This window comes from Mesocricetus auratus, unplaced genomic scaffold (assembly GCF_017639785.1).
Source record: "Mesocricetus auratus isolate SY011 unplaced genomic scaffold, BCM_Maur_2.0 Super-Scaffold_100010, whole genome shotgun sequence".
NCBI lineage: Eukaryota > Metazoa > Chordata > Mammalia > Rodentia > Cricetidae > Mesocricetus > Mesocricetus auratus.
In genome coordinates, this window is record NW_024429194.1 from 81,721,341 (window position 1) to 81,733,568 (window position 12,228).

Below are 12,228 nucleotides of genomic sequence, written 5' to 3' on the forward strand. Positions count from 1 at the left end.
GTGTCAAGGAGCTGCTGTTCTCTCACACTGAGGACAGTGTGAGTCACTGTAGCTCTGCTGGTATTTCAGTACCAGTTTATTTTTAAACAGTTCTGTGCAAGCAGAGCTTCCTCATGGTTTCTGTTACTAAGGCTCCATAATATTTCCTTAGGTCTGTGTGCCTGTGCTATCACACACTGTGGGCTTTCTAGTCCCTCAGGCTGTCTCCTGGTCAGGGTAGGAAGCAGTGTTTCTCCAGCTGCAATAGCAATTCTCTCTGATTTGGAAGAGAGTTCATTGTTGCTTGTGAATGTTGGAAAGAAGGGGCTGGTCAGTGGAAGGTGCTGTGTGACTCAGGGCTGCCAGGCCTCCCATCTTGGGACTGAGTGAGCAGATGCTCCCTCTGCCTTAAGGCCTTAACTCCAGGTCTTCTGGTTGAGAGTACAGGCAAGTAGGTTGGCTTGGGAAGTGTTGGTGCTGCATCCTCTGGCAGGCCCTTGGTTCTTTTTTTTTCCCTCTTATACTTGGTTTAGAGGCAGCCTCACACTGTAGTCCAGGCTGGCCTGGAACTCATTACATAGCCAAGGCTAGACTCAAGCGTTTGGAACTTGTAGTGGTCCTCCTCGGCTTCTTGAGTGTTGGGATTGTTGGTTATGAGCCCCTGTTTCAGTTACTTTTTTTTTTTTTTTTTTTGGTAATAAAACACAGAACCTATTTCTTCCTCCTTTGGCATGGTATTGTCTGGACATGAGTAGACACAGACCCAAGGACAAATCAGAAGTGCCCACGTTGTACACATTCAGGATTCCTACACCAATCTCTTTCCTCACCTCCATGCTCCTGTCTTATTTCTCTTGCTCAGCTCCTCTGGTTTGTCAGCAAGGACAAACTGACTACTGCAGAGGGAAGGCAGCTCATTAGCTTTCACTGGACTCCAGTTGCAGCCCTGGGAAATGCCTCCTCTTAGGTTACTAAGCTATTATCAGATAGGAGCCATTCTTAATCTCCCTGGCTTCCTTTTCAGGAGTGTTTCAGTTACTCTTATTGGTCATTTATCTTTGGGGGAGGTTCTTTGTTTCGAGACTCAGGCTAATTTAAAGACAGTCTGTTTACTAGTCCTGGCATTCTGGCCAAATTTACTTTGTCCTCCAGCCCATGCATTTGGGATTATTCTGTAAGGCTCTTCTCTGCTCTTGGAGAAAGTGTATTTCCTAGATGATTGTCCAGGGTTTAAGATAGGCCCAGAGAACTGTACATGGAAAGAGGCAGTTTGTGGCTACCTCAGAGTGTGGTACTTTAGAGTTAACTAGTATAGGGATAGCACACGAAGTCATCTCACACTAGGTTCTGATCGTATGCTTGAGTCCTCGGGAAACTGTGCTGGCTAGGTATCTTCAGGTTCTGCCATATGCATGATGACAGGACTGTTCAGTACTAGGGGGCTGAGAGTGTAGCATTAACTGACTTAGCTCCTTACAAACCCTTGCTCTGATACACAGTAACTATCAACTGCTGCTGTTTCTGTTACTAAGCAGAACATAACAGCATAACAAGATGTATAGGTGCTCTGGGCATGCCCATAAGATTCTGGTTATGGGACATTGTTTTAGTTAGGGTTTCTGTTGCTGTGAAGAGACACCATGACCATGGCAACTCTTATAAAAGAAAACATTTAATTGTGGCTCCATTACAGTTCATAGATTTAGCCCATCATGGTCATGGTGGGAAACAAGGCAGCATGCAGGCAGACACCGTGCTGGGGAGGAACTGAGAGTCCTTACACCTTGACTCACAGGCAACAGGAAGTGGTCTTTGAGACACTGGGTATTGCTTGAGTGTATATGAGCTCTCAAAGCCCACCTCCACAGTGACATAGTTCCTCCAGCAAGGCCTCACCTCCTAATAATGCCACTCCCATGGGGGGCAATTTTCTTTCAAACTACCACAGATGTACTGCTGACTTTGGATGGATGAACAGACCATGAAAGAAGAATTGCTCCTCACCTATTTTGTTCTCAGCTCAGGACATTTTTGGTTAATAATCTAAGCAATTAGTTTTTTTCCCCCTTCTTTCCTGTGTACTGTAAGACATGCTAGTGTGTGGCCTTCATGAATGAAATCGAGAGAGTCGGTGCACTCAGATCCATCAATATCTTCTAGAGCTGGGACCCTGGCAGGTATACCAGCTCTCTTTAGCCCTTCTCCCCTGTCTTGAGTCGAGCTCATTGATTTGCACCTGCTCCTGCCTCATCCTGAGATTGTAGCCTGGCTTTCAGACTCAGTTCTTTTCCTTCCTGGGGGACCTGAGCTCATGATACACAACAGCATCTCTGTTTCTTCATCTTTCTCTGCCTTGCAGGGCTGTTGAAGAGTGGGTATGCCTAGCACTGGGGCTCACACACAGTAACTATCAACTGCTGCTGTTTCTGTTTTTCAGCAAAGGCAGGAAGTACACCCCACAATAGCCCTCAGGGCTCACCTCACCAGCTTTATTGTGTGTTTTACTCAGGATGTGAAATGCCTATGTTAGTTTTTAGCATAGGGGTTAGGACAAGGATAGGATGCTGTGTCAGCAGCAGCATGAGTAACTTCTGTGATATGAATGGGCTTGGGAAACAGACTGTGGCTTGATTTACTGCAAGATCTCGAGAGAAGCAAGGTACTTCCTGTTCTTCCAGAGGACCCAGGTTCAGTTCCCAGCGCCCATGTCCAGCAGCTATAACTTTAGCTCAAGGGAATCTGATACCCTCTTCTGTTCTCTTAGGACACTAGCTTGCAAGTAGCATACATTCGCACAGATGTATAAATAAAATCTTAAAATATGATTTTTGACTCATCAGAATTATGGTGGGCTGGGTGGTGATTGGTACATGCCTGTAATCCCAGCGCTGGAAGATTACAGAAGTGGGGAGGCAGAGGCAGGTGGATCTCTGAGTTTGAGGCCAGCCTGGTCTACAGAGCAAGGTCCAGGACAGCCATGGCTACACAGAGAAACCCTGTCTCAAAAAAATAAAAAAAATAAGAAAGAAGTTATAGTGGTTTTGTTTTTCTTTTGTTGTCTATTTATATTCTTAAAAATTATTTTTATATGCATAGTTGTCTTACTTGTATTTATGTCTGGAACACCATGTATGTGCAGTGCCCAAGGAGGCTAAAGGATGTTAAACCCCCTGAAACTGAAGCTACGGACATTTGTGAGCTGCTATGTTATTTCTGGGACTTGAACCCAGGTCCTCTGAAAGAGTAGACAGTACTCTTGACTGCTGAGCCATTTCTCCAGCCCCCAGAAATTATGATTGATATAGATTTACTGGTTCTGTTTATTTGAGGGTGTATGAATGTCTGGGCGTACTTTTCTTTTAAAATTGGTGTTCAAGCTGTGCATGATAGTGCATACCTGTAACCCAGTATCTGGCATGCTGAGGCAGGAAGATAATGAGTTTGAGGCCAGGTTGGGTTGTATAAGTGCATTACTTGCCAGCCTGAGGTACATAGTGAGACTATGTCCCAAAACAAATGTAAACTTGACATTTGAGACAGGGCATATGAAATGATCCCTTTCAGCACACTGAATAACTCCCATGACCTACATGAGTGTACATAGTTGTTGTGTGGACAGTCCAAAAAGTTGAAAGGATAGTAGTTCTTTAATAAGCATAGTGTGAAGTACTTTGGCAGTTTTGAACTAAAGATGGTTCACAGTTAAAAATTGTGTGTCATTTACTTGAAGTTCCTTAAAAACAACCTGATTTCCTCCTCTATGTTATAGGCAGTGAAATAGGAAGAAATTTTAAAAATGTGTGTTTTACTTACATGTATGTACATATACCACATCTGTGCAGGTGCCTATGGAGGCCAGAAAAGGGCATTGGATTCCCTGGAACTGGGGTTGGACACAGTTGTGAGTCTCCATGTAGTGCTGGGAGCTGAGCCTGGGTCCCTGCTAGAGTAGGCAGTGCTCTTGATAGCTGAGCCATCTCTGCAGCCCCTAAAGTAAGGCTTGCTTATTAAGAAGGCTTGCTTACTTTCTCCCCTTTCCATCCAACCTTCCTCATCTATGTTAGCACAGGTATACTATCTCCTGTACCTTCTCTGATGTTCTCGGCTTTATTTCTAGCACAGGTAACAAACAGCAGATTACAGGTAGTGAAAGGCTTCAGGGGCCCAAGAGACACCAGCATTTTTTTCTCTTCTCTCAGGGTGTTTTCTAGTCCTTTATCCTGCCAGTATTATCTACCCTTCAAATACAAATGGAGAATGTTACTTAGAGGCTTGCCCCTTAACTGTGTCTGAGACATCTGACCACAATGTGGAGTGCTGAAGCCAGAGCACCTGGTGAAGGAGCAGGTCAGAAAAGGGAAGCTCCACCAGCTGGAACTGTCCCAATCTTGGTTCTGAATTCTGTCTGGGGATGACCTGAACTGTGAAGACCTGGTGGGGTCAAGTCTAAGACCACAGGGATGATGTTTTAGAACATCTCAGGGAGAAATGCTGGTTTATACAGTTGAGAATGCAGACTAGGGTGGCTAGGTGCTTGTGATTTGGCCGTAGATGGACTGAAAGGGCCAAGTACTGAGACTGGAGGGCCTCGTGTTGGTGTGACCGTTCCATGCTAACCAAGGATTGTCATTTGGAGTTAGAGCTATCATGGGCCTAGCAACATGGCCATGGGGAAGAGCAGGGCTAGAGACACTGGGTTTCTGAGTGGGAATTGCATGCCTGATAGTAGGACACCTTCACTGGGCTTGTCGGGTTAGGAAAGTATGATTTTCTCACCTACCTCCCCTGTGGGACAAAGGCCCCTGCAGTGTTGAGTGAAGCCAAATAAGACAAGCTCCACCATTTCTTCTTTTAATTGGGGTTCTTAAGAGTGTTTATTTCCAGGAAAATGGTCCCACGCCCTTGTGGAGCTCCTAAGATCTCCTACTTCTTACAAGCCCACTGTGCCTGTGTCACATGGTAACTCGGAAGCCTCGTCTAGCCAACTTGGGTTTTCAGGTGATTGTTTCTATCTAGGACAATTACAAGTTTTTGTCTTCAGGGAGATGCAGAGAATGAAAAAAACTATGCTCCCACCTTCATTATTTAGACTGGCTAAGCACTGGACCTCAGGTCCCTGAGAAGCAGCCTTTAGAATCCAGCATGTTGTGATGGACACAGTTTCCCACTCATTGTTGAGTTGAGTGCTCTACACAGCATTCCAGAGAGAGAAGTGACTTTATTTGCTGATCTCTATCACTTCCTTTAAGGAATGTTCCCTTTTCCAGATGAAGTCATTGGAAACAAAATAGGCTGTGGCAGATAGCCAAGTTGAAACATGTGTCTCTGCTTATTAACCAATGTTCGAGGCCACGTGTTAGCTCTGGCCTGAGCACCCTTTGTGTGCAAGGTGGTTTGAGGGCTAGAGAGATGCAGGAGACCTTGTCCTTCTTACCAGGGACTGACTGGACACACACTGAACCTGGCAGCAGAGGGAACCCAGAGGCCAGAGGCCTCAGATGGGCTGTAGGGCTTCCTGTATGGCTGTAGTGAACAGGGCTTGAGCTGCCTATTTTTCCTTGAGTTACCAAGCCCACTTGAGTAGAGTAGTCCTAAGCTCCAAGAAAGAGCCCAAAAGCTTTTTAGAGGATTTGAAGGAAAGAACATATAATAAGATGGGAGGAGGTATTACAGTTGTATTAATAAAAGAAGTCTCTACTTTAGATAAAGGCTCCCATTAGTTTCCTCCTGGGATCTTATCTCCTTGAGTCAAGATCACTCAGACTCTTGAGTTCAGCTTACCCTAAAACCTCCGGCAAGTTTTAAAGGAGTGACTGTACCCAAGGAAATGTGGATGCAAGAGTCAGGGCAGTGAACAAAAGAGGGCAGTGACGCAGACTCATGCCCTCTCAAGAGTTTCCATTTGTGGCATGGTAGTGCAGGCCTTTAATCCCAACACTCTGCTGGCAGGGGCAGGGGCAGCTGGATCTCTGTGAGTTTGAGACTAACCTAATCTACACTGAGTTTCAGGATAGCCAAAGCTATGTAGAGAGACTCTTGTATCAAAACAGATAGACAGATAAATAAATAAATAACCCAAAATACAAAAAGCCAACTGTGGTGTTAGAACTTGAAAGCACGGTAGAGTTGGAAGTGCTAGGATGCTGCCTGCCTTGCACAGGTCTGTAGTGCAGGAGGAAGGACGTTCAGGCAGAGGATGCGTGAACTGACCGCAGCTGACAGTGCCAGTGTCAACAGAGTACCTGCCTGATTGGAGTTGTGTGCCGTGGGTCGTGAGGACTGGACAGTTTGATGGGCATTGAAGTGATTTCATTTTTTAGTTCTGTTTTCTGCCGCAGCAGCATTCCCACAGTGAATACCTGCTCTTGGCTGAACTCAATCTGTAGAATAAATTTAGAGCTGAGACAGACTTTGGGATAGATGGTGACTTCTCTCCTTAGAGGTTTGGACACTGCAGAGCTAAGGACAGATACAAAACACATAGGTGCTTGGTTTTTAAGATTTATTTTTAGTTATGTGAATGTATGTGTGAGGGGAGGGGGCATGTGAGTGTGGAGACCAGACACATCGGATCCCCCTGGAGCTGGAGCCCAAGTGGTTGTGAAGTGCCTGATGTAGATTCCGGGAACCAAACTTGCATCATCTGCAAGAGCAGTACATGTTCTTAACTGCTAAGCCATCCCTAGCCACATGCTTGATTTTAATAGATTTTTAAAAACTTTTTCTTGTTTCTTTCACATCATGAATCCCGATCCCACCCATCTCCCACCCCCTGCATCCACCCTCTGTCCCTGCAACCTCACCCGACCCCAAATAAAACAATAAAAATAAACAGGAAGGGGAAAATCTTGTCATAGAAGTTGCAGTGTGACACAGTGAGTCACTCAGTGAGCCCTTTTATCCATGCATCTTTAAGTGCAGGCTCATTGCAAGAAACCGCTGGTCTGGATGAAAGTCCTTGCTCTCTGTTAATAGCATGTGTTATTGTGAGGTTTTAGTTTTGAAAAGCAGAGCACAGAGGTAATGTGAATGATACTTCATTGGTCCTCTCTGGAGCTTTTGGTACTGATCTCCCTGTTCTCCTGTCCCGTCCAGTGCAGGGCAGGTCTGTCACCTTCTACTGTCCCTCTACTAGGAAGCACCTGTCCCTACTTCCCATCTTTCCAAGTCCTCAGAGACCATACTTAATCACAATAAGCCCCTGCCCCTCAGACTTCTTCCTCTAGCACCCACATATCCACCCTTCCTTCCTTCCTTCCTTCCTTCCTTCCTTCCTTCCTTCCTTCCTTCCTTCCTTCCTTCCTTCCTTCCTTCCTTCCTTCCTTCCTTCCTTCCTTCCTTCTTTTTAGGAGACAGGGTTTCTCTGTATTGTTTTGGAGGCTGTCGGACCAGCCCGGCCTCGAACTCACAGAGATCCGCCCGCCTCTGCCTCCCGAGTGCTGGGATTAAAGGCGCGCGCCACCACTGCCCAGCACACCCACATTTCTTCTATCCAGAATTTAATACACTATGTGGCTGTATCATTTAACTGCATGCCAGGATGATCTCAGCCCCAGAAGGGCAGGGACTGAGTTTGTCTTGTTTATTGCTACTGTTCTGTCACCAGTTTAGGATAGTTCCTGGTGCATGGTAGATGTTTGTGGAATGAATGGGTAAATGGTTTCCTTGTTTAAAGAATGGTGGGTGTCTCCCCACCCTACCTTTGAGGCTGCATAGTGGCTTAGAAGTTGCAGTCAGCTGGACAGTGGTGACACACACCTTTAATCCTGGCACTTGGGAAGCAGAAACAGGTGAGTCTCTGAGTTTGAGGCCAACCAGGGCTACTCAAGAGAACCCCTGTGCAGAGAGAGAGAGAGAGGGAGAGAGGGAGAGAGAGAGAGAGAGAGAGAGAGAGAGAGAGAGGGAGGATGGGGGGGGGATAGGGGAAAAAAGAATTTGCAGTCATTTCCTAGTAACTGAAGACTTTTCTGTGCAGGTAACGAGTAAGAAAGAAACCTGTTTGAACCATGGGACCGCATAACAGCCTGGGAAGGCCATGTGGGCACTTCTGCTTCCCTCCATGGTTAGTGTTTAGCAAGGATCAAAGAGGAGGACTTCCTGCTCTTCTTTCAGGGGAGACAGGCAAGCACAGTACTTGGATGGTCTTACTTTCTACAGTAGCCTATCGGCCTCAAGAACGGCCTCTTAGTTTTCCTTTTGGAGTGAATTAAGGGGATTAAAGATAAGCTAGAGTTCTTATGTAATACATCCTTTGTTTACCTGGTACCTGTTAACAGGCCAGAAATGGTAGAAGGAGGTTGTGCCAGCCTCCACTGGGGCCAAGGGCAACTGTAACATCCTCTGTTAACCTCTAAGCCTCTGTACACAGGCAGAAAACTGGCTCTGGAACAAGTGTTGACCTTGTGCAGCAGCAGAAGTCACACGAAGCAGGGACCTAGACACTCTTACCCATCCTTATTCCTGGATTCCTAAGGATACCTTTTAAAATAGGTTTGTCTAATGAGTATCTTTGGAGGACTTGCTGTGTGCTTGCTGGCTTTGGACAGGGTCTCACATTGTGGCTCAGGTGGCCTGAAACGTTCTACAGCCCAGGCTGCCTTGAACCCAGCAGTCCTTTTGCCTCAGCCTCCCAAGTGCTGGGATTACACGAATTGGCCACCAGCCCGACTTCTATTACTAGGATTTTCTTGCTCTCAGGTTGCATGTTTGTTGCATCGTCATTGTCAACTTGACTGGATTTAGAATTACCTAGGAGACGTTTACATTTGTCTATAAGGATATACTCAGGATTAGTGAGAAGGGAAGGCTCACCTTACATGGGGATAGCGCCATCCACTGGGTGGGGGTCCTAGACTGAATAAAAAGGAGAAAATTGACTGAGCTCCATCATTTGTTGCTCTCTGCTTTCTGGCTGTGAATGTAGTGTAACCAGTAACTCACCCTGGGGTATCTTCCTTACCATAATGGATTATATCATCAAACCGTGGGCCCAGATAAATCCTTCCCACCTCAAGCTAGTTTTGTTTGGTATCATGTCACAGTAAAAAGAAAATTATCTTCTTTGAGGGGGCAGAGAAGCCTGTGCTGTCCTTGTTCCTTAATTAACTGGGATGCTAAGGCCTTTGGGAGGAGCTGGACTGAGGCTCTGCATCCTTCTAAGAGAGGGCCAGAAGAGAGAAGTCCTTAGTTGAGAGTCCTCACTCACTCACCTGCCTAACTTGTATTTAGACTCTTAATGTAGAGTGTGTGTCTTTGTCCTCCTGGCCGATGCGATGGGAGAGCCTTGTATTTTCCTCTTTAACATTGAATTACTGGAGTAACCTTCTCCCTCACCAGCAGCACTGGGGAGTTCTCAGAACTCTGTACATTCTGTTCAAGCATTAGAACTCAGTTTCTTTAGGAAGAAGTTATCAGTTTCTGAGTGCCAGGCAGCGTGAATTGCACAAACTGCCAGGCTCAGCCCATCCTTAGAACAGTGGTGGCTAGCTTGTCATTTTGTGCTTTTCCAGAGTTCTTTGCTGTTCTGCACCTAGGACCTCACTCTACCATTCAACCATACCTTACAGGCCACTTGAGGTGCCTCAGGAGGTGGTCTGTTCTACCCTGCCCCACAGAGGAGGTCATGCAGGGCATGCTTTCGAGATCATTGCCAGTAGGGAATCCCCAAAGCCACTGCCTGTTTCTGAAGGAGTCACCTCCCAGGCCTGCAGCAAGTTGAGTCTGAGCAGGATGGGTAGAGATACAACAGATATTGAGAAGTGAACTTTTGCCAGATGCTGGACTGTGTTAGGGTTTTATCTTGGTTTTCTCCCCCTGCTTGCTTCTGCCACTGTGACAGATATCTGAGAAAACAATGTAATGGGAGTAAATGTTTGTTTTGGCTCGTGGTTTCCGTCCATGTCGTGGCTGTGTCTCTGACCCTGTGGTGAGGCAGAGCATCACAGCAGAAGGGTGTGGTAGAACAAAACTGCTCATCTCCATAGAGTTTGAGAAGCAGAGAGAGCAAGGGCCAGGGCGTGTTCCTAGTGACCTTCTTCCAAGTAAGGCCCACCTCCCAGTGATGCTGTTATGTTCTCAATATTACACAGCAAAACAGTTGCGGGGGGGGGGGTTACTCCTTTGTCATCAGAGTTCTGTGGTGATTGGAACCATCAGCTGAGTAGCAAACCTTCAACACAAGAGCCTTTGGTGGATAACATACAATATCCAACCACAGCAGGTGTTGGACCAGTGTTTGAATCCTGGATACTCAGTTTTCTGCCTGTAAAGTGATGATAGTGGTATATGTGTGTATTTTGAGGAGCAAGAAACATGCCTAAAGCTCAGCATAGACTACCCGCTGGTAGTATGTAAGAGATGTGTAGAACGTGGCAGTTCCATGTTCTTACCATGCACTCCCAGATTCAGATCTGGCAAAAGCAGGCTTGCCATAAATGTGGCAGCCTCCAGAAAAAGAACCTTTTTTGGGGGCATAATTTAGCCATTACTTAGTGACTGAATACCTATGTGACATCATCAGGCAGCTCTTTTAGTTCCTTCCTGGATGGTCTTTGACTATCCATGGGGTTGAGTGTGGCTCTTTTTTGGATGCAATCTACCTGTCCTTGTTGATAGCTGGTTCTCACCCAGGAAGGAAGGCTTTTATATTAGGGACCATACTCGAAGAGAGAGCCAGAGTTTTATGCTGGAAGCCCTTTTCTCTTCGAGTATGGTTATGTCATGTGCCCTCTCCTTTTACCTTAGAACCCTTTCTCTGTAGCTCTAGGTGTCCTCAGTTACACGTCTCTCTATGAAGTCCACCAGAAGGGCTAAGGCCCACAGCTGTCTCCTAGGGTAGAATTTCAGCTAGCTCCTCAGGGCACAGTACCTGCAGTTAGAATTATCCAGGATGTTCTATGTTCCTGAGCTAGACAAACTCCTTGCCCTTTCTGTGTTCCTGCTCTTGTGAGACATGTGATGACTGCTGCCTTGTAGTTGTTAGTCAGGACTAAGTGCAGGCATGAGGAGCACATGAAACTCCCTGACAGCAGGTGGCCACCAGTTCCCTCCCTGAGTAAGAGAAGCTAGCAGCCTCAGAGAAAATGCTTGTCCCTGAAGCAATAACCAACAACAAAAAGTTCCAGTCCATAGTGTTTCTCTCACTTTCTTTGGGGAGCTTGCTGGGTGGACACTTTTGGTGTGTTGGGTGTGTGTGCCAAATATCTCTTACTTGTCCTTGTTAACTGTATTAGGATTCTCTAGAGGAACAGCACTTATAGAATTTATTAGAGTGGCTTATAGGCTCTGGTCCAGCTAGCTGTCCAACAATAGTATTTCCCAATGAAAAGACCAAGAATCCAATAGTTGTTTGATCCATAAGACTGGGTGCCTCATGGCTGGGTGTATCTGTAGTATACACCGGAATCCCAAAGAAATAGGCTCTGATGCCAGTGAAGGAATGGATTTGCCAGTGAGAGCAATGGCAAGCAGACAGTTTCCTTTCTCCGTGTCCTTTATATATCCAAAGATGTGGCCTAGATTAAAGGTAGATCTTCCACCTCAGAAGATCCAGAAGTAGGTCTTCCTATACTTCAACCATTTAATTAAGAAAAAAATTCCTCATAGGTATACCCAGCCCCTTGGATTTTAGTTAATTCCAGATGTAGTCAAGTTGACAACCAAGTAACTTAATGCAATGTGAGTAAAGCGCCCCATCCTTATTTGACTAAGGCTGTCTGACTCTCAGAAGAGCTTCTGTGGTGTCACTGGTGACACTGGAGTCAGTTGAGCTCCAAGGCGTCTCTGGGAGGTACTTGCAAGCCTCAGTCTCAGTGAACTGAGACTTGAGTGGTGGGACAGGGAAGAGAAGCTGGCCTATGGCAGAGTAGGAGAGACCAATGTGCTGAGATTGGTGTTGTGCGTTCAGTAGAGACACCTTGCCTTTTGTCCTCGAACGGGAAAACTACAACTGTCTATGTTTTTCTCTCATAGGTGTATCTGCAAGTTTTGAGCATCTGAAGTGGATTCCTGAACCTGAGTATCTGCTGCCATCCCCTCATCCTCTGCAGAAATGTCTGTCACCTACGATGATTCTGTGGGAGTGGAAGTGTCCAGTGACAGCTTCTGGGAGGTAATGCCTTCCCCTTTGATGAATGCAGATCCCAGGTCTTTGGCATCCAGTGTACCATTGTGGGTTTGCTAGAGTCATGAGGAGCTCAATGTAACTCAAAATCAGCTGAGGATTTGCCATCAAATGGGTGGTGACAGAGA

General features: G+C 46.1%; 1 protein-coding gene across 6 annotated transcripts in view; it reads left to right on the top strand.

The window, feature by feature from the left end:
- Pacsin2 (protein kinase C and casein kinase substrate in neurons 2) overlaps positions 1-12,228 on the top strand; it is a 94,816-nt gene that overhangs the window by 50,079 nt on the left and 32,509 nt on the right. For all 6 annotated transcript variants that reach the window (XM_040754076.1, XM_040754080.1, XM_040754079.1 and 3 more), the window contains exon 2: positions 11,950-12,088. In XM_040754076.1, the coding sequence (XP_040610010.1) occupies positions 12,029-12,088 (60 nt within the window). In that variant the 5' untranslated portion in view covers positions 11,950-12,028. The remainder of the gene's footprint in view (positions 1-11,949; positions 12,089-12,228) is intronic.